Source organism: Ranitomeya imitator, chromosome 7 (assembly GCF_032444005.1).
Source record: "Ranitomeya imitator isolate aRanImi1 chromosome 7, aRanImi1.pri, whole genome shotgun sequence".
In the NCBI taxonomy this organism is placed as follows: domain Eukaryota; kingdom Metazoa; phylum Chordata; class Amphibia; order Anura; family Dendrobatidae; genus Ranitomeya; species Ranitomeya imitator.
In genome coordinates, this window is record NC_091288.1 from 1,262,510 (window position 1) to 1,289,911 (window position 27,402).

At 50.1% G+C, this 27,402-nt stretch overlaps 1 protein-coding gene across 3 annotated transcripts in view; it reads left to right on the forward strand.

The window, feature by feature from the left end:
- Positions 1 to 27,402, forward strand: part of DPP10 (dipeptidyl peptidase like 10) — a 634,899-nt gene that overhangs the window by 514,542 nt on the left and 92,955 nt on the right. For all 3 annotated transcript variants that reach the window (XM_069732554.1, XM_069732555.1, XM_069732553.1), the window contains 3 exons: positions 3,169 to 3,227; positions 3,370 to 3,442; positions 4,200 to 4,273. In XM_069732554.1, the coding sequence (XP_069588655.1) occupies positions 3,169 to 3,227; positions 3,370 to 3,442; positions 4,200 to 4,273 (206 nt within the window). The remainder of the gene's footprint in view (positions 1 to 3,168; positions 3,228 to 3,369; positions 3,443 to 4,199; positions 4,274 to 27,402) is intronic.

Genomic DNA, 27,402 nt, shown 5'->3' on the forward strand with positions numbered 1-27,402 from the left:
CATGGTGGTCACTTGTGATCCAGTATCGATCAAGCAACGGACAGCTCACCTGTTCACTTCAACGGGTAGGGCTCATGGAGATGAAACCTTTGGGACTACCTTCTCTCTTCCTTGGTCTTTCAGGCTTCGGGCGGCATCAGCCAACCACGAAGCCCACTAGATTAACGACTGCCGAGGTAAGAACCGCCCCTGTCTCACACATCCTCGGGCATAATGTCCAGTATTTCCACACCCAAAACAAGTTGAAATCCACTGTCTGGCGAGGTTCGATGGACAAGCGGGACTCAAAATCACTCCTGTCTCTGGACGTATCTTGGGTCGCGGGAGCTCTTCTGAGGCTGGACCACTATTCCCGCATTTATCATATTTCCTTCTGGATCTTCTGGGCCCATTCTGGCTCAGCAGCGGGCGATGCGGGTACCTCATTGCTCCGGATCATCTCTGCCAAGGCTGCTGTCCCCTGCTCTTGCTCCCTCATGCGTGCTTCTGACCCAATCTCTAGGAAGGTCATGCGCGGATTGGTACGCAGGTGCTCCCACAAAGCTTGCTTGAGCAACACGTCCCTAAGGACCACCACAAATTGGTCCCTCAATATCCCGTCAGGAGGCCCCACTCCTATTGCCACCACATCGTCCCATTTGGCAATAGACGCGTGCATCTCTTGTAAAGCATTCATGTACTGAGTCACTGATTCCCCCTCCCTCTGAATGTGGAGAAACATTTGCATCCGCAATTCCCCGACATCGCTGGGATCCCCATGCATCTCTTCCAAAATTCGTAACACCTTGGTCAGAGTGTCCCGTTCATGAGGGGACCGAAACATTACAGAACATCTGGTCTCCCCGTCCAGGGCCATCACAGCAATCTCTGCTTGCATAGCAGGGGTCATAGGATGCACCATCAGCCCGCTCTGTCCAGTCCCACAGCATTACATCGCTCCCCGCGAATTTCGGGAGATTGCTGAGCATGGCACCCAGCGGTAAGATGGACCTTGGGGTACTCATGACTGATTGACCTGCTGTCTCTGTGTTCCTAGACTGCATCCTGCCGACTACGCCAAATATAAGCAGGTACCAGGATGCAGGAAAGCAGGGGGATGCAGAGCAATGGTTGGTAATAATGCAATTTACTTATATCAATTAAGAAAACTCCTCGCAGGGAAACAACAGGTAATCAACAAATGGAATTACAATATAGCACAACAGACTTATTATTAAACTAACTCCAATATTCCTCAGCCGCATGCAGTCCGATGAGGGTTGTAGTCCCAGCAGCGGCCGGCACGGGGTCTTCAGTCGTTTCCCGCCAACACATGAACAAGCTTCTGGTGGCAACGGACGGTCTCCGGTTTTACTTGTTGAGTCCATTAATCCGTAGAATCGAAGAGGGTAACACCGAGGAAGTCTCTACGTGGTGCGTACTTCGCCGAACACCGTTCCACAAAGGGGAATACAGCTCACGATCTGGCACCTGGCACCCATTCCTTACTGCGAGCACCTCACACTGTCTGGAGTTGTGCCCGACGCTCTGTACACTCCCTGTTCCCGTGGGGCCCTCACGTAACCTCGGATGGGTCTCAGCTCCGTGCTCCCTCTGTGTCTGCAGAGCGCCGCACACACCTGTCTCTACTCTCTGCCGGCAGGAAACTTCTGACACTTCCTGCGTTTCCTGCTCTCCTCCCTCTGTTCGCCACACCCCCCTCTCACCTGGTCATCAGTCCTATCCGGTTCTCCATTCTTTCCCCCCGGCAACACTGGACGCAGCCCTGACCGTTCCAGACACGGCATCACACAGGTACCCGCAGCCCGGTCTTCCTCCTTACAGGGCTACCAAAGGAGATCCTCACAGATCAGGGGACTCCTTTTATATGCAAGGTGACCAGGGAGCTATATAAGCTGCTCCGGATTAAACAGCTACGCACGTCGGTGTACTACCCACAAACCGACAGGTTGGTAGAAAGGTTTAAGGTTTCCTGATATTCTGACATCGGATGGATGCCCCCACAGAAAGGGCACTCGTGTCTATATCTACAGTTACAGCCATCTACAGGATGACTCATTGTAGGGAAAGCATACACCTGTCCTAATATTCTGACATCGGATGTGTCACATACCTGCTTCTCAGCACGTGACTTGGGTTGCGCCTGCAAGGGTTAATCTATCTCCCCTCACTAAGTCCAGCATCCAACCTCTGTCCTATGCTATAATGGGAGCATAAATCACACACTGACCCAGGCCACACACCCGCTCATACACGCTGCCACCACTCACCGAACACACTCTAAGGCTATGGATTCTTTAGAGCATACAAGGTTCAAACTTATTAAAGTTTTAAGCTTTAATAGAAAAGGTACAGTGCTTACAATAAAAGGATATAAAAATATGGAAATAAAAAGTGACATACAAATATGCAAAAACCGTTGTAAAAATAAAGGGAGAAAACTTACAGAAATATCTAAACTTTGCAGTCTGGCATTCTGCTCCCTGAGGGGGTGATAAATAGGGAATGGATCACATCAGCTTGGCTGCCCCTCAATCTGTGAAGAACTTTCTATGTGTAAAGGCCTAATTTATAGAGTCAACCTGGAGGTCAGATTTCTAGACCAGCCTCTCGGGTTAATATTCTAATCCTTGGTTTGTGACTGGATCCTGGCTATTTTACCAATGAATACATTATTTTTCATGGAACCTATTTGTGTGACCTCGCTCATAGTAAACAGTGTCATGCTGCAATTGGCATGTCTGTTCAAAGGAGTCAGAAGGTGTGAAATGTTTCTACTTTGTGTGTTCTCAGGACATCCCCCTGGGGTGAGACTAGGAAGACTGTCTTTTTCTCAGGATAACACTGGTCATGACCTTCGTGTGATCTGCAGTCTAATGACAGATGCTAAGTTACTGCTGGTCATACATCCATACATATACATATTTCACTACAGGATGCATGCCCCCAAAGAAAGGAAAAATATCCAACGTTTAATGTCCAATCTGTTCTGTGGAGAAAATACGGTGATAAGAGATTTCCAGATCACCGCATTCTGGTTTTCTTTACATCTTACACAGTTGCACAACTGTTTCGGATCTAGGTTTGTATTTACCAGTGGACAAAAAGAATATGAATGCGTTTTACATGGGACTGCTTGACACAAACTGTTCTTTCTCTTTCCCGCAGCTTCGGCCTTCTCGGAGCGTTACCTGGGTATGCCATCTGCAGAGGACAACACATATCAGGTAGAGGATTATATGGAAGAGCCCGAGCGCAGTGCAGGGGAGTGATCAATAATGGGCTCTGGATTCATCATCTTGCATTTGTTACCCCCACTGGGGGCAGATATCATCAGAATATCGTACAATCCTTTCTGCTGTGTTCTAGGCCTCCAGTGTCCTACACAACATCCATGGCTTCAGAGTGAAGAACCTATTACTGGTCCATGGCATGGCAGACGGTGAGCAAAGACACATTCTAGATATGTGGACTTTGAAGTATGTTGTAATGGGGTCAGATGCTACCAAAAAGCCCAGCGGATGATTAAAGATCAGATACTAAGAGCTTTAGAAAGTCCAGCTGGAGAAGATCAGAACCTTCCAGGGTTTGGGAACCCCGAGGCTGATTACTCCTCAGATCCCTGCCCAGATAGTGTTTAATGATCAGATATTACAGGGTCTTAGGGTGATTAATGAGGGGATTGTGTTACGCCGGGGTCACACTAAATGTATGAAAAGTCTCCCTGCCGAGAGCCGCACGAGTGTCCTCCTTATGGTCATCCGTGTGTAATGTGATTGCAATGCGATGATCCGTATGGCTTTACATTTCTCACTGATTTTCTCCATTGATTTTAATGGCCTAATGGGCTGACATGAGGAAAATGGTTGCGTATTTGGATGGTCCGTATGGTGTGCGAGTTTTTCTCGCACCCATAGACTTGCATTCGCGAGACTCGGCCGATATACGTGTACAATTGTAGCATGCTGAATACGCCCGAGAAAAAAAACGGTGATGGGAGCTGCCCCATAGATTATCACTGGGCCGAGCGCTGCGATGTTTTTTCACATAGCACTCGTCCCGTCCATATTCTACGCTAGTGTGACCCCGGCCTTAGGGCAACATTGTTTTGTAGTCAGGGTTAGAGTTTGCGTGTCGGATGAAATGTTTGGTTGGGCTGAGACCTTTGCTCTACGTGACCGATCTTCTTGTCTCTTTAGCTAAAGTCCATTTCCAGCATTCAGCAGAACTGATCAAACGGCTGATCAAGGTCGGGGTGAACCATACTGTACAGGTGAGACCCCGCGCCCCTTCTATGGATATGGGGGCACATACTGTCTCCATATTAATGTCTATGGATGTAGATGAGGGCAGTGAAGCCCCCGGAGGAGGATGTGGGGGGCACATACTTTCTCCATATTAATGTCTATGGATGTAGATGAGGACAGTGAAGCCCCCGGAGGAGGATGTGGGGGGCACATACTGTCTCCATATTAATGTCTATGGATGTAGATGAGGACAGTGAAGCCCCCGGAGGAGGATGTGGGGGGCACATACTTTCTCCATATTAATGTCTATGGATGTAGATGAGGACAGAGAAGCCCCCGGAGGAGGATGTGGGGGGCACATACTTTCTCCATATTAATGTCTATGGATGTAGATGAGGACAGAGAAGCCCCCGGAGGAGGATGTGGGGGGCACATACTTTCTCCATATTAATGTCTATGGATGTAGATGAGGACAGAGAAGCCCCCGGAGGAGGATGTGGGGGGCACATACTGTCTCCATATTAATGTCTATGGATGTAGATGAGGACAGTGAAGCCCCCGGAGGAGGATGTGGGGGGCACATACTTTCTACATATTAATGTCTATGGATGTAGATGAGGACAGTGAAGCCCCCGGAGGTGGATGTGGGGGGCACATACTTTCTCCATATTAATGTCTATGGATGTAGATGAGGACAGAGAAGCCCCCGGAGGAGGATGTGGGGGGCACATACTTTCTCCATATTAATGTCTATGGATGTAGATGAGGACAGTGAAGCCCCCGGAGGAGGATGTGGGGGGCACATACTTTCTCCATATTAATGTCTATGGATGTAGATGAGGACAGTGAAGCCCCCGGAGGAGGATGTGGGGGGCACATACTTTCTCCATATTAATGTCTATGGATGTAGATGAGGACAGAGAAGCCCCCGGAGGAGGATGTGGGGGGCACATACTTTCTCCATATTAATGTCTATGGATGTAGATGAGGACAGAGAAGCCCCCGGAGGAGGATGTGGGGGGCACATACTGTCTCCATATTAATGTCTATGGATGTAGATGAGGACAGTGAAGCCCCCGGAGGTGGATGTGGGGGGCACATACTTTCTCCATATTAATGTCTATGGATGTAGATGAGGACAGAGAAGCCCCCGGAGGATGATGTGGGGGGCACATACTTTCTCCATATTAATGTCTATGGATGTAGATGAGAACAGTGAAGCCCCCGGAGGTGGATGTGGGGGGCAACATATTGTCTCCATATTAATGTCTATGGATGTAGATGAGAACAGTGAAGCCCCCGGAGGAAGATGTGGGGGGCAACATATTGTCTCCATATTAATGTCTATGGATGTAGATGAGAACAGTGAAGCCCCCGGAGGTGGATGTGGGGGGCACATACTTTCTCCATATTAATGTAGATGAGGACAGAGAAGCCCCCGGAGGTGGATGTGGGGGGCACATACTTTCTCCATATTAATGTCTATGGATGTAGATGAGGACAGAGAAGCCCCCGGAGGATGATGTGGGGGGCACATACTTTCTCCATATTAATGTCTATGGATGTAGATGAGAACAGTGAAGCCCCCGGAGGTGGATGTGGGGGGCAACATATTGTCTCCATATTAATGTCTATGGATGTAGATGAGAACAGTGAAGCCCCCGGAGGAGGATGTGGGGGGGCACATACTTTCTCCATATTAATGTCTATGGATGTAGATGAGGACAGTGAAGCCCCCGGAGGTGGATGTGGGGGGCACATACTGTCTCCATATTAATGTCTATGGATGTAGATGAGGACAGAGAAGCCCCCGGAGGAGGATGTGGGGGGCACATACTGTCTCCATATTAATGTCTATGGATGTAGATGAGGACAGAGAAGCCCCCGGAGGAGGATGTGGGGGGCAACATATTGTCTCCATATTAATGTCTATGGATGTAGATGAGAACAGTGAAGCCCCCGGAGGTGGATGTGGGGGGCACATACTGTCTCCATATTAATGTCTATAGATGTAGGTGAGGACAGTGAAGCCCCCGGAGGTGGATGTGGGGGGCACATACTGTCTCCATATTAATGTCTATAGATGTAGATGAGAACAGTGAAGCCCCCGGAGGAGGATGTGGGGGGCAACATATTGTCTCCATATTAATGTCTATAGATGTAGATGAGAACAGTGAAGCCCCCGGAGGAGGATGTGGGGGGCACATACTGTCTCCATATTAATGTCTATAGATGTAGATGAGAACAGTGAAGCCCCCGGAGGAGGATGTGGGGGGCAACATATTGTCTCCATATTAATGTCTATAGATGTAGATGAGGACAGTGAAGCCCCCGGAGGTGGATGTGGGGGGCACATACTGTCTCCATATTAATGTCTATAGATGTAGATGAGAACAGTGAAGCCCCCGGAGGAGGATGTGGGGGGCACATACTGTCTCCATATTAATGTCTATGGATGTAGATGAGGACAGTGAAGCCCCCGGAGGTGGATGTGGGGGGCACATACTTTCTCCATATTAATGTCTATGGATGTAGATGAGGACAGAGAAGCCCCCGGAGGAGGATGTGGGGGGCACATACTGTCTCCATATTAATGTCTATGGATGTAGATGAGGACAGTGAAGCCCCCGGAGGTGGATGTGGGGGGCACATACTGTCTCCATATTAATGTCTATAGATGTAGATGAGAACAGTGAAGCCCCCGGAGGAGGATGTGGGGGGCAACATATTGTCTCCATATTAATGTCTATGGATGTAGATGAGAACAGTGAAGCCCCCGGAGGAGGATGTGGGGGGCACATACTTTCTCCATATTAATGTCTATGGATGTAGATGAGGACAGAGAAGCCCCCGGAGGAGGATGTGGGGGGCACATACTGTCTCCATATTAATGTCTATGGATGTAGATGAGGACAGTGAAGCCCCCGGAGGTGGATGTGGGGGGCACATACTTTCTCCATATTAATGTCTATGGATGTAGATGAGGACAGAGAAGCCCCCGGAGGAGGATGTGGGGGGCACATACTGTCTCCATATTAATGTCTATGGATGTAGATGAGGACAGAGAAGCCCCCGGAGGAGGATGTGGGGGGCAACATATTGTCTCCATATTAATGTCTATGGATGTAGATGAGAACAGTGAAGCCCCCGGAGGTGGATGTGGGGGGCACATACTGTCTCCATATTAATGTCTATAGATGTAGGTGAGGACAGTGAAGCCCCCGGAGGTGGATGTGGGGGGCACATACTGTCTCCATATTAATGTCTATGGATGTAGATGAGGACAGTGAAGCCCCCGGAGGAGGATGTGGGGGGCACATACTGTCTCCATATTAATGTCTATGGATGTAGATGAGGACAGTGAAGCCCCCGGAGGAGGATGTGGGGGGCACATACTTTCTCCATATTAATGTCTATGGATGTAGATGAGGACAGAGAAGCCCCCGGAGGTGGATGTGGGGGGCACATACTGTCTCCATATTAATGTCTATGGATGTAGATGAGGACAGAGAAGCCCCCGGAGGAGGATGTGGGGGGCACATACTGTCTCCATATTAATGTCTATGGATGTAGATGAGGGCAGTGAAGCCCCCGGAGGAGGATGTGGGGGGCACATACTGTCTCCATATTAATGTCTATGGATGTAGATGAGGACAGTGAAGCCCCCGGAGGTGGATGTGGGGGGCACATACTGTCTCCATATTAATGTCTATGGATGTAGATGAGGACAGAGAAGCCCCCGGAGGAGGATGTGGGGGGCACATACTTTCTCCATATTAATGTCTATGGATGTAGATGAGGACAGAGAAGCCCCCGGAGGAGGATGTGGGGGGCACATACTGTCTCCATATTAATGTCTATGGATGTAGATGAGGGCAGTGAAGCCCCCGGAGGAGGATGTGGGGGGCACATACTGTCTCCATATTAATGTCTATGGATGTAGATGAGGGCAGTGAAGCCCCCGGAGGTGGATGTGGGGGGCACATACTGTCTCCATATTAATGTCTATGGATGTAGATGAGGACAGAGAAGCCCCCGGAGGAGGATGTGGGGGGCACATACTGTCTCCATATTAATGTCTATGGATGTAGATGAGGACAGAGAAGCCCCCGGAGGAGGATGTGGGGGGCACATACTTTCTCCATATTAATGTCTATAGATGTAGATGAGGACAGTGAAGCCCCCGGAGGAGGATGTGGGGGGCACATACTGTCTCCATATTAATGTCTATGGATGTAGATGAGGACAGAGAAGCCCCCGGAGGAGGATGTGGGGGGCACATACTTTCTCCATATTAATGTCTATAGATGTAGATGAGGACAGTGAAGCCCCCGGAGGAGGATGTGGGGGGCACATACTTTCTCCATATTAATATCTATGGATGTAGATGAGGACAGAGAAGCCCCCGGAGGAGGATGTGGGGGGCACATACTGTCTCCATATTAATGTCTATGGATGTAGATGAGGACAGTGAAGCCCCCGGAGGAGGATGTGGGGGGCACATACTGTCTCCATATTAATGTCTATGGATGTAGATGAGGACAGAGAAGCCCCCGGAGGAGGATGTGGGGGGCACATACTTTCTCCATATTAATGTCTATGGATGTAGATGAGGACAGTGAAGCCCCCGGAGGAGGATGTGGGGGGCACATACTGTCTCCATATTAATGTCTATGGATGTAGATGAGGACAGTGAAGCCCCCGGAGGAGGATGTGGGGGGCACATACTGTCTCCATATTAATGTCTATGGATGTAGATGAGGACAGTGAAGCCCCCGGAGGAGGATGTGGGGGGCACATACTGTCTCCATATTAATGTCTATGGATGTAGATGAGGACAGAGAAGCCCCCGGAGGAGGATGTGGGGGGCACATACTTTCTCCATATTAATGTCTATGGATGTAGATGAGGACAGAGAAGCCCCCGGAGGTGGATGTGGGGGGCACATACTGTCTCCATATTAATGTCTATGGATGTAGATGAGGACAGAGAAGCCCCCGGAGGTGGATGTGGGGGGCACATACTGTCTCCATATTAATGTCTATGGATGTAGATGAGGACAGTGAAGCCCCCGGAGGTGGATGTGGGGGGCACATACTGTCTCCATATTAATGTCTATGGATGTAGATGAGGACAGAGAAGCCCCCGGAGGTGGATGTGGGGGGCACATACTGTCTCCATATTAATGTCTATGGATGTAGATGAGGACAGTGAAGCCCCCGGAGGTGGATGTGGGGGGCACATACTTTCTCCATATTAATGTCTATGGATGTAGATGAGGACAGAGAAGCCCCCGGAGGTGGATGTGGGGGGCACATACTGTCTCCATATTAATGTCTATGGATGTAGATGAGGACAGAGAAGCCCCCGGAGGTGGATGTGGGGGGCACATACTGTCTCCATATTAATGTCTATGGATGTAGATGAGGACAGAGAAGCCCCCGGAGGTGGATGTGGGGGGCACATACTGTCTCCATATTAATGTCTATGGATGTAGATGAGGACAGAGAAGCCCCCGGAGGTGGATGTGGGGGGCACATACTTTCTCCATATTAATGTCTATGGATGTAGATGAGGACAGTGAAGCCCCCGGAGGAGGATGTGGGGGGCACATACTTTCTCCATATTAATGTCTATAGATGTAGATGAGGACAGAGAAGCCCCCGGAGGTGGATGTGGGGGGCACATACTGTCTCCATATTAATGTCTATGGATGTAGATGAGGACAGTGAAGCCCCCGGAGGAGGATGTGGGGGGCACATACTTTCTCCATATTAATGTCTATAGATGTAGATGAGGACAGAGAAGCCCCCGGAGGTGGATGTGGGGGGCACATACTGTCTCCATATTAATGTCTATGGATGTAGATGAGGACAGTGAAGCCCCCGGAGGAGGATGTGGGGGGCACATACTTTCTCCATATTAATGTCTATGGATGTAGATGAGGACAGAGAAGCCCCCGGAGGTGGATGTGGGGGGCACATACTTTCTCCATATTAATGTCTATAGATGTAGATGAGGACAGTGAAGCCCCCGGAGGAGGATGTGGGGGGCACATACTTTCTCCATATTAATGTCTATGGATGTAGATGAGGACAGTGAAGCCCCCGGAGGTGGATGTGGGGGGCACATACTGTCTCCATATTAACGTCTATGGATATAGATGAGGACACAGAAGCCCCCGGAGGAGGATGTGGGGGGCACATACTGTCTCCATATTAATGTCTATGGATGTAGATGAGGACAGAGAAGCCCCCGGAGGAGGATGTGGGGGGCACATACTGTCTCCATATTAATGTCTATGGATGTAGATGAGGACAGTGAAGCCCCCGGAGGTGGATGTGGGGGGCACATACTTTCTCCATATTAATGTCTATGGATGTAGATGAGGACAGAGAAGCCCCCGGAGGAGGATGTGGGGGGCACATACTGTCTCCATATTAATGTCTATGGATGTAGATGAGGACAGAGAAGCCCCCGGAGGAGGATGTGGGGGGCACATACTGTCTCCATATTAATGTCTATGGATGTAGATGAGGACAGAGAAGCCCCCGGAGGAGGATGTGGGGGGCACATACTGTCTCCATATTAATGTCTATGGATGTAGATGAGGACAGAGAAGCCCCCGGAGGAGGATGTGGGGGGCACATACTGTCTCCATATTAATGTCTATGGATGTAGATGAGGACAGTGAAGCCCCCGGAGGTGGATGTGGGGGGCACATACTGTCTCCATATTAATGTCTATGGATGTAGATGAGGACAGTGAAGCCCCCGGAGGAGGATGTGGGGGGCACATACTTTCTCCATATTAATGTCTATGGATGTAGATGAGGACATTGAAGCCCCCGGAGGAGGATGTGGGGGGCACATACTTTCTCCATATTAATGTCTATGGATGTAGATGAGGACAGAGAAGCCCCCGGAGGAGGATGTGGGGGGCACATACTTTCTCCATATTAACGTCTATGGATATAGATGAGGACACAGAAGCCCCCGGAGGAGGATGTGGGGGGCACATACTGTCTCCATATTAATGTCTATGGATGTAGATGAGGACAGAGAAGCCCCCGGAGGAGGATGTGGGGGGCACATACTTTCTCCATATTAACGTCTATGGATGTAGATGAGGACAGTGAAGCCCCCGGAGGAGGATGTGGGGGGCACATACTGTCTCCATATTAATGTCTATGGATGTAGATGAGGACAGTGAAGCCCCCGGAGGAGGATGTGGGGGCACATACTGTCTCCATATTAATGTCTATGGATGTAGATGAGGACAGTGAAGCCCCCGGAGGAGGATGTGGGGGGCACATACTTTCTCCATATTAATGTCTATGGATGTAGATGAGGACAGACAAGCCCCCGGAGGTGGATGTGGGGGGCACATACTTTCTCCATATTAATGTCTATGGATGTAGATGAGGACAGTGAAGCCCCCGGAGGAGGATGTGGGGGGCACATACTTTCTCCATATTAATGTCTATAGATGTAGATGAGGACAGAGAAGCCCCCGGAGGAGGATGTGGGGGGCACATACTGTCTCCATATTAATGTCTATGGATGTAGATGAGGACAGTGAAGCCCCCGGAGGAGGATGTGGGGGGCACATACTTTCTCCATATTAATGTCTATAGATGTAGATGAGGACAGAGAAGCCCCCGGAGGAGGATGTGGGGGGCACATACTTTCTCCATATTAATGTCTATGGATGTAGATGAGGACAGAGAAGCCCCCGGAGGAGGATGTGGGGGGCAACATACTGTCTCCATATTAATGTCTATGGATGTAGATGAGGACAGTGAAGCCCCCGGAGGAGGATGTGGGGGGCACATACTTTCTCCATATTAATGTCTATGGATGTAGATGAGGACAGAGAAGCCCCCGGAGGAGGATGTGGGGGGCACATACTGTCTCCATATTAATGTCTATGGATGTAGATGAGGACAGTGAAGCCCCCGGAGGAGGATGTGGGGGGCACATACTTTCTCCATATTAATGTCTATGGATGTAGATGAGGACAGAGAAGCCCCCGGAGGTGGATGTGGGGGGCACATACTGTCTCCATATTAATGTCTATGGATGTAGATGAGGACAGAGAAGCCCCCGGAGGAGGATGTGGGGGGCACATACTGTCTCCATATTAATGTCTATGGATGTAGATGAGGACAGTGAAGCCCCCGGAGGTGGATGTGGGGGGCACATACTGTCTCCATATTAATGTCTATAGATGTAGATGAGGACAGTGAAGCCCCCGGAGGAGGATGTGGGGGGCACATACTTTCTCCATATTAATGTCTATGGATGTAGATGAGGACAGAGAAGCCCCCGGAGGAGGATGTGGGGGGCACATACTGTCTCCATATTAATGTCTATGGATGTAGATGAGGACAGTGAAGCCCCCGGAGGAGGATGTGGGGGGCACATACTGTCTCCATATTAATGTCTATGGATGTAGATGAGGACAGTGAAGCCCCCGGAGGAGGATGTGGGGGGCACATACTGTCTCCATATTAATGTCTATGGATGTAGATGAGGACAGTGAAGCCCCCGGAGGAGGATGTGGGGGGCACATACTTTCTCCATATTAATGTCTATGGATGTAGATGAGGACAGAGAAGCCCCCGGAGGAGGATGTGGGGGGCACATACTGTCTCCATATTAATGTCTATGGATGTAGATGAGGACAGTGAAGCCCCCGGAGGAGGATGTGGGGGGCACATACTTTCTCCATATTAATGTCTATGGATGTAGATGAGGACAGAGAAGCCCCCGGAGGAGGATGTGGGGGGCACATACTGTCTCCATATTAATGTCTATGGATGTAGATGAGGACAGTGAAGCCCCCGGAGGTGGATGTGGGGGGCACATACTTTCTCCATATTAATGTCTATGGATGTAGATGAGGACAGTGAAGCCCCCGGAGGAGGATGTGGGGGGCACATACTGTCTCCATATTAATGTCTATGGATGTAGATGAGGACAGTGAAGCCCCCGGAGGAGGATGTGGGGGGCACATACTGTCTCCATATTAATGTCTATGGATGTAGATGAGGACAGTGAAGCCCCCGGAGGTGGATGTGGGGGGCACATACTGTCTCCATATTAATGTCTATGGATGTAGATGAGGACAGAGAAGCCCCCGGAGGTGGATGTGGGGGGCACATACTTTCTCCATATTAATGTCTATGGATGTAGATGAGGACAGTGAAGCCCCCGGAGGTGGATGTGGGGGGCACATACTTTCTCCATATTAATGTCTATGGATGTAGATGAGGACAGAGAAGCCCCCGGAGGTGGATGTGGGGGGCACATACTGTCTCCATATTAATGTCTATGGATGTAGATGAGGACAGTGAAGCCCCCGGAGGAGGATGTGGGGGGCACATACTGTCTCCATATTAATGTCTATGGATGTAGATGAGGACAGTGAAGCCCCCGGAGGTGGATGTGGGGGGCACATACTGTCTCCATATTAATGTCTATGGATGTAGATGGGGACAGAGAAGCCCCCGGAGGAGGATGTGGGGGGCACATACTTTCTCCATATTAATGTCTATGGATGTAGATGAGGACAGAGAAACCCCCGGAGGAGGATGTGGGGGGCACATACTGTCTCCATATTAATGTCTATGGATGTAGATGAGGACAGTGAAGCCCCCGGAGGTGGATGTGGGGGGCACATACTGTCTCCATATTAATGTCTATGGATGTAGATGAGGACAGTGAAGCCCCCGGAGGAGGATGTGGGGGGCACATACTGTCTCCATATTAATGTCTATGGATGTAGATGAGGACAGTGAAGCCCCCGGAGGTGGATGTGGGGGGCACATACTTTCTCCATATTAATGTCTATGGATGTAGATGAGGACAGTGAAGCCCCCGGAGGTGGATGTGGGGGGCACATACTTTCTCCATATTAATGTCTATGGATGTAGATGAGGACAGAGAAGCCCCCGGAGGTGGATGTGGGGGGCACATACTTTCTCCATATTAATGTCTATGGATGTAGATGAGGACAGTGAAGCCCCCGGAGGTGGATGTGGGGGGCACATACTTTCTCCATATTAATGTCTATGGATGTAGATGAGGACAGAGAAGCCCCCGGAGGTGGATGTGGGGGGCACATACTGTCTCCATATTAATGTCTATGGATGTAGATGAGGACAGTGAAGCCCCCGGAGGAGGATGTGGGGGGCACATACTGTCTCCATATTAATGTCTATGGATGTAGATGAGGACAGTGAAGCCCCCGGAGGTGGATGTGGGGGGCACATACTGTCTCCATATTAATGTCTATGGATGTAGATGGGGACAGAGAAGCCCCCGGAGGTGGATGTGGGGGGCACATACTTTCTCCATATTAATGTCTATGGATGTAGATGAGGACAGAGAAGCCCCCGGAGGAGGATGTGGGGGGCACATACTTTCTCCATATTAATGTCTATGGATGTAGATGAGGACAGAGAAGCCCCCGGAGGTGGATGTGGGGGGCACATACTTTCTCCATATTAATGTCTATGGATGTAGATGGGGACAGAGAAGCCCCCGGAGGTGGATGTGGGGGGCACATACTTTCTCCATATTAATGTCTATGGATGTAGATGAGGACAGAGAAGCCCCCGGAGGAGGATGTGGGGGGCACATACTTTCTCCATATTAATGTCTATGGATGTAGATGAGGACAGAGAAGCCCCCGGAGGAGGATGTGGGGGGCACATACTTTCTCCATATTAATGTCTATGGATGTAGATGAGGACAGAGAAACCCCCGGAGGAGGATGTGGGGGGCACATACTGTCTCCATATTAATGTCTATGGATGTAGATGAGGACAGTGAAGCCCCCGGAGGTGGATGTGGGGGGCACATACTGTCTCCATATTAATGTCTATGGATGTAGATGAGGACAGTGAAGCCCCCGGAGGAGGATGTGGGGGGCACATACTGTCTCCATATTAATGTCTATGGATGTAGATGAGGACAGAGAAGCCCCCGGAGGTGGATATGGGGGGCACATACTTTCTCCATATTAATGTCTATGGATGTAGATGAGGACAGAGAAGCCCCCGGAGGTGGATGTGGGGGGCACATACTTTCTCCATATTAATGTCTATAGATGTAGATGAGGACAGAGAAGCCCCCGGAGGAGGATGTGGGGGGCACATACTTTCTCCATATTAATGTCTATGGATGTAGATGAGGACAGAGAAGCCCCCGGAGGTGGATATGGGGGGCACATACTTTCTCCATATTAATGTCTATGGATGTAGATGAGGACAGAGAAGCCCCCGGAGGTGGATGTGGGGGGCACATACTTTCTCCATATTAATGTCTATGGATGTAGATGAGGACAGTGAAGCCCCCGGAGGAGGATGTGGGGGGCACATACTGTCTCCATATTAATGTCTATGGATGTAGATGAGGACAGAGAAGCCCCCGGAGGTGGATGTGGGGGGCACATACTTTCTCCATATTAATGTCTATAGATGTAGATGAGGACAGAGAAGCCCCCGGAGGAGGATGTGGGGGGCACATACTTTCTCCATATTAATGTCTATGGATGTAGATGAGGACAGAGAAGCCCCCGGAGGTGGATATGGGGGGCACATACTTTCTCCATATTAATGTCTATGGATGTAGATGAGGACAGAGAAGCCCCCGGAGGTGGATGTGGGGGGCACATACTGTCTCCATATTAATGTCTATGGATGTAGATGAGGACAGAGAAGCCCCCGGAGGAGGATGTGGGGGGCACATACTTTCTCCATATTAATGTCTATGGATGTAGATGAGGACAGTGAAGCCCCCGGAGGAGGATGTGGGGGGCACATACTTTCTCCATATTAATGTCTATGGATGTAGATGAGGACAGAGAAGCCCCCGGAGGAGGATGTGGGGGGCACATACTGTCTCCATATTAATGTCTATGGATGTAGATGAGGACAGTGAAGCCCCCGGAGGAGGATGTGGGGGGCACATACTGTCTCCATATTAATGTCTATGGATGTAGATGAGGACAGTGAAGCCCCCGGAGGAGGATGTGGGGGGCACATACTGTCTCCATATTAATGTCTATGGATGTAGATGAGGACAGAGAAGCCCCCGGAGGAGGATGTGGGGGGCACATACTGTCTCCATATTAATGTCTATGGATGTAGATGAGGACAGTGAAGCCCCCGGAGGAGGATGTGGGGGGCACATACTTTCTCCATATTAATGTCTATGGATGTAGATGAGGACAGAGAAGCCCCCGGAGGAGGATGTGGGGGGCACATACTGTCTCCATATTAATGTCTATGGATGTAGATGAGGACAGAGAAGCCCCCGGAGGAGGATGTGGGGGGCACATACTGTCTCCATATTAATGTCTATGGATGTAGATGAGGACAGTGAAGCCCCCGGAGGTGGATGTGGGGGGCACATACTTGCTCCATATTAATGTCTATGGATGTAGATGAGGACAGTGAAGCCCCCGGAGGAGGATGTGGGGGGCACATACTGTCTCCATATTAATGTCTATGGATGTAGATGAGGACAGTGAAGCCCCCGGAGGAGGATGTGGGGGGCACATACTTTCTCCATATTAATGTCTATGGATGTAGATGAGGACAGTGAAGCCCCCGGAGGAGGATGTGGGGGGCACATACTTTCTCCATATTAATGTCTATGGATGTAGATGAGGACAGTGAAGCCCCCGGAGGAGGATGTGGGGGGCACATACTTTCTCCATATTAATGTCTATGGATGTAGATGAGGACAGAGAAGCCCCCGGAGGAGGATGTGGGGGGCACATACTGTCTCCATATTAATGTCTATGGATGTAGATGAGGACAGAGAAGCCCCCGGAGGAGGATGTGGGGGGCACATACTGTCTCCATATTAATGTCTATGGATGTAGATGAGGACAGTGAAGCCCCCGGAGGAGGATGTGGGGGGCACATACTTTCTCCATATTAATGTCTATGGATGTAGATGAGGACAGTGAAGCCCCCGGAGGAGGATGTGGGGGGCACATACTGTCTCCATATTAATGTCTATGGATGTAGATGAGGACAGAGAAGCCCCCGGAGGAGGATGTGGGGGGCACATACTTTCTCCATATTAATGTCTATGGATGTAGATGAGGACAGTGAAGCCCCCGGAGGTGGATGTGGGGGGCACATACTTTCTCCATATTAATATCTATGGATGTAGATGAGGACAGTGAAGCCCCCGGAGGAGGATGTGGGGGGCACATACTGTCTCCATATTAATGTCTATGGATGTAGATGAGGACAGTGAAGCCCCCGGAGGAGGATGTGGGGGGCACATACTGTCTCCATATTAATGTCTATGGATGTAGATGAGGACAGTGAAGCCCCCGGAGGTGGATGTGGGGGGCACATACTTTCTCCATATTAATGTCTATGGATGTAGATGAGGACAGAGAAGCCCCCGGAGGTGGATATGGGGGGCACATACTTTCTCCATATTAATGTCTATGGATGTAGATGAGGACAGAGAAGCCCCCGGAGGAGGATGTGGGGTGCACATACTTTCTCCATATTAATGTCTATGGATGTAGATGAGGACAGTGAAGCCCCCAGAGGTGGATGTGGGGGGCACATACTGTCTCCATATTAATGTCTATGGATGTAGATGAGGACAGAGAAGCCCCCGGAGGTGGATGTGGGGTGCACATACTTTCTCCATATTAATGTCTATGGATGTAGATGAGGACAGAGAAGCCCCCGGAGGTGGATATGGGGGGCACATACTTTCTCCATATTAATGTCTATGGATGTAGATGAGGACAGAGAAGCCCCCGGAGGTGGATGTGGGGGGCACATACTTTCTCCATATTAATGTCTATGGATGTAGATGAGGACAGTGAAGCCCCCAGAGGTGGATGTGGGGGGCACATACTTTCTCCATATTAATGTCTATGGATGTAGATGAGGACAGTGAAGCCCCCGGAGGAGGATGTGGGGGGCACATACTTTCTCCATATTAATGTCTATGGATGTAGATGAGGACAGTGAAGCCCCCGGAGGAGGATGTGGGGGGCACATACTTTCTCCATATTAATGTCTATGGATGTAGATGAGGACAGAGAAGCCCCCGGAGGAGGATGTGGGGGGCACATACTGTCTCCATATTAATGTCTATGGATGTAGATGAGGACAGAGAAGCCCCCGGAGGAGGATGTGGGGGGCACATACTGTCTCCATATTAATGTCTATGGATGTAGATGAGGACAGTGAAGCCCCCGGAGGAGGATGTGGGGGGCACATACTTTCTCCATATTAATGTCTATGGATGTAGATGAGGACAGTGAAGCCCCCGGAGGAGGATGTGGGGGGCACATACTGTCTCCATATTAATGTCTATGGATGTAGATGAGGACAGAGAAGCCCCCGGAGGAGGATGTGGGGGGCACATACTTTCTCCATATTAATGTCTATGGATGTAGATGAGGACAGTGAAGCCCCCGGAGGAGGATGTGGGGGGCACATACTTTCTCCATATTAATGTCTATGGATGTAGATGAGGACAGAGAAGCCCCCGGAGGAGGATGTGGGGGGCACATACTGTCTCCATATTAATGTCTATGGATGTAGATGAGGACAGTGAAGCCCCCGGAGGAGGATGTGGGGGGCACATACTGTCTCCATATTAATGTCTATGGATGTAGATGAGGACAGTGAAGCCCCCGGAGGAGGATGTGGGGGGCACATACTGTCTCCATATTAATGTCTATGGATGTAGATGAGGACAGAGAAGCCCCCGGAGGAGGATGTGGGGGGCACATACTGTCTCCATATTAATGTCTATGGATGTAGATGAGGACAGTGAAGCCCCCGGAGGAGGATGTGGGGGGCACATACTTTCTCCATATTAATGTCTATGGATGTAGATGAGGACAGAGAAGCCCCCGGAGGAGGATGTGGGGGGCACATACTGTCTCCATATTAATGTCTATGGATGTAGATGAGGACAGAGAAGCCCCCGGAGGAGGATGTGGGGGGCACATACTGTCTCCATATTAATGTCTATGGATGTAGATGAGGACAGTGAAGCCCCCGGAGGTGGATGTGGGGGGCACATACTTGCTCCATATTAATGTCTATGGATGTAGATGAGGACAGTGAAGCCCCCGGAGGAGGATGTGGGGGGCACATACTGTCTCCATATTAATGTCTATGGATGTAGATGAGGACAGTGAAGCCCCCGGAGGAGGATGTGGGGGGCACATACTTTCTCCATATTAATGTCTATGGATGTAGATGAGGACAGTGAAGCCCCCGGAGGAGGATGTGGGGGGCACATACTGTCTCCATATTAATGTCTATGGATGTAGATGAGGACAGTGAAGCCCCCGGAGGAGGATGTGGGGGGCACATACTTTCTCCATATTAATGTCTATGGATGTAGATGAGGACAGAGAAGCCCCCGGAGGAGGATGTGGGGGGCACATACTGTCTCCATATTAATGTCTATGGATGTAGATGAGGACAGAGAAGCCCCCGGAGGAGGATGTGGGGGGCACATACTGTCTCCATATTAATGTCTATGGATGTAGATGAGGACAGTGAAGCCCCTGGAGGAGGATGTGGGGGGCACATACTTTCTCCATATTAATGTCTATGGATGTAGATGAGGACAGTGAAGCCCCCGGAGGAGGATGTGGGGGGCACATACTGTCTCCATATTAATGTCTATGGATGTAGATGAGGACAGAGAAGCCCCCGGAGGAGGATGTGGGGGGCACATACTTTCTCCATATTAATGTCTATGGATGTAGATGAGGACAGTGAAGCCCCCGGAGGAGGATGTGGGGGGCACATACTTTCTCCATATTAATGTCTATGGATGTAGATGAGGACAGTGAAGCCCCCGGAGGAGGATGTGGGGGGCACATACTTTCTCCATATTAATGTCTATGAATGTAGATGAGGACAGTGAAGCCCCCGGAGGAGGATGTGGGGGGCACATACTTTCTCCATATTAATGTCTATGGATGTAGATGAGGACAGTGAAGCCCCCGGAGGAGGATGTGGGGGGCACATACTTTCTTCATATTAATGTCTATGGATGTAGATGAGGACAGAGAAGCCCCCGGAGGAGGATGTGGGGGGCACATACTTTCTCCATATTAATGTCTATGAATGTAGATGAGGACAGAGAAGCCCCCGGAGGAGGATGTGGGGGGCACATACTTTCTCCATATTAATGTCTATGGATGTAGATGAGGACAGTGAAGCCCCCGGAGGAGGATGTGGGGGGCACATACTTTCTCCATATTAATGTCTATGGATGTAGATGAGGACAGTGAAGCCCCCGGAGGAGGATGTGGGGGTCACATACTGTCTCCATATTAATGTCTATGGGTGTAGATGAGGACAGTGAAGCCCCCGGAGGAGGATGTGGGGGGCACATACTTTCTCCATATTAATGTCTATGAATGTAGATGAGGACAGTGAAGCCCCCGGAGGAGGATGTGGGGGGCACATACTTTCTCCATATTAATGTCTATGGATGTAGATGAGGACAGTGAAGCCCCCGGAGGAGGATGTGGGGGGCACACACTTTCTCCATATTAATGTCTATGGATGTAGATGAGGACAGAGAAGCCCCCGGAGGAGGATGTGGGGGGCACATACTTTCTCCATATTAATGTCTATGGATGTAGATGAGGACAGTGAAGCCCCCGGAGGTGGATGTGGGGGGCACATACTTTCTCCATATTAATGTCTATGGATGTAGATGAGGACAGTGAAGCCCCCAGAGGTGGATGTGGGGGGCACATACTTTCTCCATATTAATGTCTATGGATGTAGATGAGGACAGTGAAGCCCCCGGAGGTGGATGTGGGGGGCACATACTTTCTCCATATTAATGTCTATGGATGTAGATGAGGACAGAGAAGCCCCCGGAGGAGGATGTGGGGGGCACATACTTTCTCCATATTAATGTCTATGGATGTAGATGAGGACAGAGAAGCCCCCGGAGGTGGATATGGGGGGCACATACTTTCTCCATATTAATGTCTATGGATGTAGATGAGGACAGTGAAGCCCCCGGAGGAGGATGTGGGGGGCACATACTTTCTCCATATTAATGTCTATGGATGTAGATGAGGACAGTGAAGCCCCCAGAGGTGGATGTGGGGGGCACATACTTTCTCCATATTAATGTCTATGGATGTAGATGAGGACAGTGAAGCCCCCAGAGGTGGATGTGGGGGGCACATACTTTCTCCATATTAATGTCTATGGATGTAGATGAGGACAGAGAAGCCCCCGGAGGTGGATGTGGGGGGCACATACTTTCTCCATATTAATGTCTATGGATGTAGATGAGGACAGAGAAGCCCCCGGAGGAGGATGTGGGGGGCACATACTGTCTCCATATTAATGTCTATGGATGTAGATGAGGACAGTGAAGCCCCCGGAGGTGGATGTGGGGGGCACATACTTTCTCCATATTAAAGTCTATGGATGTAGATGAGGACAGAGAAGCCCCCGGAGGAGGATGTGGGGGGCACATACTTTCTCCATATTAATGTCTATGGATGTAGATGAGGAGAGTGAAGCCCCCGGAGGTGGATGTGGGGGGCACATACTTTCTCCATATTAATGTCTATGGATGTAGATGAGGACAGTGAAGCCCCCGGAGGAGGATGTGGGGGGCACATACTGTCTCCATATTAATGTCTATGGATGTAGATGAGGACAGAGAAGCCCCCGGAGGAGGATGTGGGGGGCACATACTTTCTCCATATTAATGTCTATGGATGTAGATGAGGACAGTGAAGCCCCCGGAGGAGGATGTGGGGGGCACATACTGTCTCCATATTAATGTCTATGGATGTAGATGAGGACAGAGAAGCCCCCGGAGGAGGATGTGGGGGGCACATACTGTCTCCATATTAATGTCTATGGATGTAGATGAGGACAGTGAAGCCCCCGGAGGTGGATGTGGGGGGCACATACTTGCTCCATATTAATGTCTATGGATGTAGATGAGGACAGTGAAGCCCCCGGAGGAGGATGTGGGGGGCACATACTGTCTCCATATTAATGTCTATGGATGTAGATGAGGACAGTGAAGCCCCCGGAGGAGGATGTGGGGGGCACATACTTTCTCCATATTAATGTCTATGGATGTAGATGAGGACAGTGAAGCCCCCGGAGGAGGATGTGGGGGGCACATACTGTCTCCATATTAATGTCTATGGATGTAGATGAGGACAGAGAAGCCCCCGGAGGTGGATGTGGGGGGCACATACTGTCTCCATATTAATGTCTATGGATGTAGATGAGGACAGAGAAGCCCCCGGAGGAGGATGTGGGGGGCACATACTGTCTCCATATTAATGTCTATGGATGTAGATGAGGACAGTGAAGCCCCCGGAGGAGGATGTGGGGGGCACATACTGTCTCCATATTAATGTCTATGGATGTAGATGAGGACAGAGAAGCCCCCGGAGGTGGATGTGGGGGGCACATACTGTCTCCATATTAATGTCTATGGATGTAGATGAGGACAGTGAAGCCCCCGGAGGAGGATGTGGGGGGCACATACTGTCTCCATATTAATGTCTATGGATATAGATGAGGACAGTGAAGCCCCCGGAGGAGGATGTGGGGGGCACATACTGTCTCCATATTAATGTCTATGGATGTAGATGAGGACAGAGAAGCCCCCGGAGGTGGATGTGGGGGGCACATACTGTCTCCATATTAATGTCTATGGATGTAGATGAGGACAGAGAAGCCCCCGGAGGAGGATGTGGGGGGCACATACTGTCTCCATATTAATGTCTATGGATGTAGATGAGGACAGTGAAGCCCCCGGAGGAGGATGTGGGGGGCACATACTGTCTCCATATTAATGTCTATGGATGTAGATGAGGACAGAGAAGCCCCCGGAGGTGGATGTGGGGGGCACATACTGTCTCCATATTAATGTCTATGGATGTAGATGAGGACAGTGAAGCCCCCGGAGGAGGATGTGGGGGGCACATACTGTCTCCATATTAATGTCTATGGATGTAGATGAGGACAGTGAAGCCCCCGGAGGAGGATGTGGGGGGCACATACTTTCTCCATATTAATGTCTATGGATGTAGATGAGGACAGAGAAGCCCCCGGAGGAGGATGTGGGGGGCACATACTGTCTCCATATTAATGTCTATGGATGTAGATGAGGACAGAGAAGCCCCCGGAGGAGGATGTGGGGGGCACATACTTTCTCCATATTAATGTCTATGGATGTAGATGAGGACAGTGAAGCCCCCGGAGGAGGATGTGGGGGGCACATACTTTCTCCATATTAATGTCTATGGATGTAGATGAGGACAGAGAAGCCCCCGGAGGAGGATGTGGGGGGCACATACTTTCTCCATATTAATGTCTATGGATGTAGATGAGGACAGTGAAGCCCCCGGAGGAGGATGTGGGGGGCACATACTGTCTCCATATTAATGTCTATGGATGTAGATGAGGACAGTGAAGCCCCCAGAGGAGGATGTGGGGGGCACATACTGTCTCCATATTAATGTCTATGGATGTAGGTGAGGACAGTGAAGCCCCCGGAGGTGGATGTGGGGGGCACATACTGTCTCCATATTAATGTCTATGGATGTAGATGAGGACAGTGAAGCCCCCGGAGGAGGATGTGGGGGGCACATACTGTCTCCATATTAATGTCTATGGATGTAGATGAGGACACAGAAGCCCCCGGAGGTGGATGTGGGGGGCACATACTTTCTCCATATTAATGTCTATGGATGTAGATGAGGACAGTGAAGCCCCCGGAGGAGGATGTGGGGGGCACATACTGTCTCCATATTAATGTCTATGGATGTAGATGAGGACAGTGAAGCCCCCGGAGGAGGATGTGGGGGGCACATACTTTCTCCATATTATGTCTATGGATGTAGATGAGGACAGTGAAGCCCCCGGAGGAGGATGTGGGGGGCACATACTTTCTCCATATTAATGTCTATGGATGTAGATGAGGACAGAGAAGCCCCCGGAGGTGGATGTGGGGGGCACATACTGTCTCCATATTAATGTCTATGGATGTAGATGAGGACAGTGAAGCCCCCGGAGGAGGATGTGGGGGGCACATACTTTCTCCATATTAATGTCTATGGATGTAGATGAGGACAGAGAAGCCCCCGGAGGAGGATGTGGGGGGCACATACTTTCTCCATATTAATGTCTATGGATGTAGATGAAGACAGAGAAGCCCCCGGAGGAGGATGTGGGGGGCACATACTTTCTCCATATTAATGTCTATGGATGTAGATGAGGACAGTGAAGCCCCCGGAGGAGGATGTGGGGGGCACATACTTTCTCCATATTAATGTCTATGGATGTAGATGAGGACAGAGAAGCCCCCGGAGGAGGATGTGGGGGGCACATACTGTCTCCATATTAATGTCTATAGATGTAGATGAGGACAGAGAAGCCCCCGGAGGAGGATGTGGGGGGCACACACTTTCTCCATATTAATGTCTATGGATGTAGATGAGGACAGTGAAGCCCCCGGAGGTGGATGTGGGGGGCACATACTTTCTCCATATTAATGTCTATGGATGTAGATGAGGACAGTGAAGCCCCCGGAGGAGGATGTGGGGGGCACATACTTTCTCCATATTAATGTCTATGGATGTAGATGAGGACAGTGAAGCCCCCGGAGGAGGATGTGGGGGGCACATACTTTCTCCATATTAATGTCTATGGATGTAGATGAAGACAGAGAAGCCCCCGGAGGTGGATGTGGGGGACACATACTTTCTCCATATTAATGTCTATGGATGTAGATGAGGACAGAGAAGCCCCCGAAGGAGGATGTGGGGGGCACATACTTTCCTCCATATTAATGTCTATAGATGTAGATGAGGACAGTGAAGCCCCCAGAGGTGGATGTGGGGGGCACATACTGTCTCCATATTAATGTCTATGGATGTAGATGAGGACAGTGAAGCCCCCGGAGGTGGATGTGGGGGGCACATACTTTCCTCCATATTAATGTCTATAGATGTAGATGAGGACAGTGAAGCCCCCGGAGGTGGATGTGGGGGGCACATACTTTCTCCATATTAATGTCTATGGATGTAGATGAGGACAGTGAAGCCCCCGGAGGAGGATGTGGGGGGCACATACTGTCTCCATATTAATGTCTATGGATGTAGATGAGGACAGTGAAGCCCCCGGAGGTGGATGTGGGGGGCACATACTTTCTCCATATTAATGTCTATGGATGTAGATGAGGACAGTGAAGCCCCCGGAGGAGGATGTGGGGGGCACATACTTTCTCCATATTAATGTCTATGGATGTAGATGAGGACAGTGAAGCCCCCGGAGGAGGATGTGGGGGGCACATACTGTCTCCATATTAATGTCTATGGATGTAGATGAGGACAGTGAAGCCCCCGGAGGAGGATGTGGGGGGCACATACTGTCTCCATATTAATGTCTATGGATGTAGATGAGGACAGAGAAGCCCCCGGAGGTGGATGTGGGGGGCACATACTGTCTCCATATTAATGTCTATGGATGTAGATGAGGACAGAGAAGCCCCCGGAGGTGGATGTGGGGGGCACATACTTTCTCCATATTAATGTCTATGGATGTAGATGAGGACAGTGAAGCCCCCGGAGGAGGATGTGGGGGGCACATACTTTCTCCATATTAATGTCTATGGATGTAGATGAGGACAGTGAAGCCCCCGGAGGAGGATGTGGGGGGCACATACTTTCTCCATATTAATGTCTATGGATGTAGATGAGGACAGTGAAGCCCCCGGAGGAGGATGTGGGGGGCACATACTGTCTCCATATTAATGTCTATGGATGTAGATGAGGACAGAGAAGCCCCCGGAGGTGGATGTGGGGGGCACATACTGTCTCCATATTAATGTCTATGGATGTAGATGAGGACAGTGAAGCCCCCGGAGGAGGATGTGGGGGGCACATACTTTCTCCATATTAATGTCTATGGATGTAGATGAGGACAGAGAAGCCCCCGGAGGAGGATGTGGGGGGCACATACTTTCTCCATATTAATGTCTATGGATGTAGATGAGGACAGTGAAGCCCCCGGAGGAGGATGTGGGGGGCACATACTTTCTCCATATTAATGTCTATGGATGTAGATGAGGACAGTGAAGCCCCCGGAGGTGGATGTGGGGGGCACATACTTTCTCCATATTAATGTCTATGGATGTAGATGAGGACAGAGAAGCCCCCGGAGGAGGATGTGGGGGGCACATACTTTCTCCATATTAATATCTATGGATGTAGATGAGGACAGTGAAGCCCCCGGAGGTGGATGTGGGGGGCACATACTATCTCCATATTAATGTCTATGGATGTAGATGAGGACAGTGAAGCCCCCGGAGGTGGATGTGGGGGGCACATACTTTCTCCATATTAATGTCTATGGATGTAGATGAGGACAGTGAAGCCCCCGGAGGTGGATGTGGGGGGCACATACTTTCTCCATATTAATGTCTATGGATGTAGATGAGAACAGTGAAGCCCCCGGAGGTGGATGTGGGGGGCACATACTATCTCCATATTAATGTCTATGGATGTAGATGAGGACAGTGAAGCCCCCGGAGGTGGATGTGGGGGGCACATACTTTCTCCATATTAATGTCTATGGATGTAGATGAGGACAGTGAAGCCCCCGGAGGTGGATGTGGGGGGCACATACTTTCTCCATATTAATGTCTATGGATGTAGATGAGGACAGTGAAGCCCCCGGAGGAGGATGTGGGGGGCACATACTGTCTCCATATTAATGTCTATGGATGTAGATGAGGACAGTGAAGCCCCCGGAGGAGGATGTGGGGGGCACATACTTTCTCCATATTAATGTCTATGGATGTAGATGAGGACAGTGAAGCCCCCGGAGGAGGATGTGGGGGGCACATACTATCTCCATATTAATGTCTATGGATGTAGATGAGGACAGAGAAGCCCCCGGAGGAGGATGTGGGGGGCACATACTGTCTCCATATTAATGTCTATGGATGTAGATGAGGACAGTGAAGCCCCCAGAGGTGGATGTGGGGGGCACATACTGTCTCCATATTAATGTCTATGGATGTAGATGAGGACAGTGAAGCCCCCGGAGGAGGATGTGGGGGGCACATAC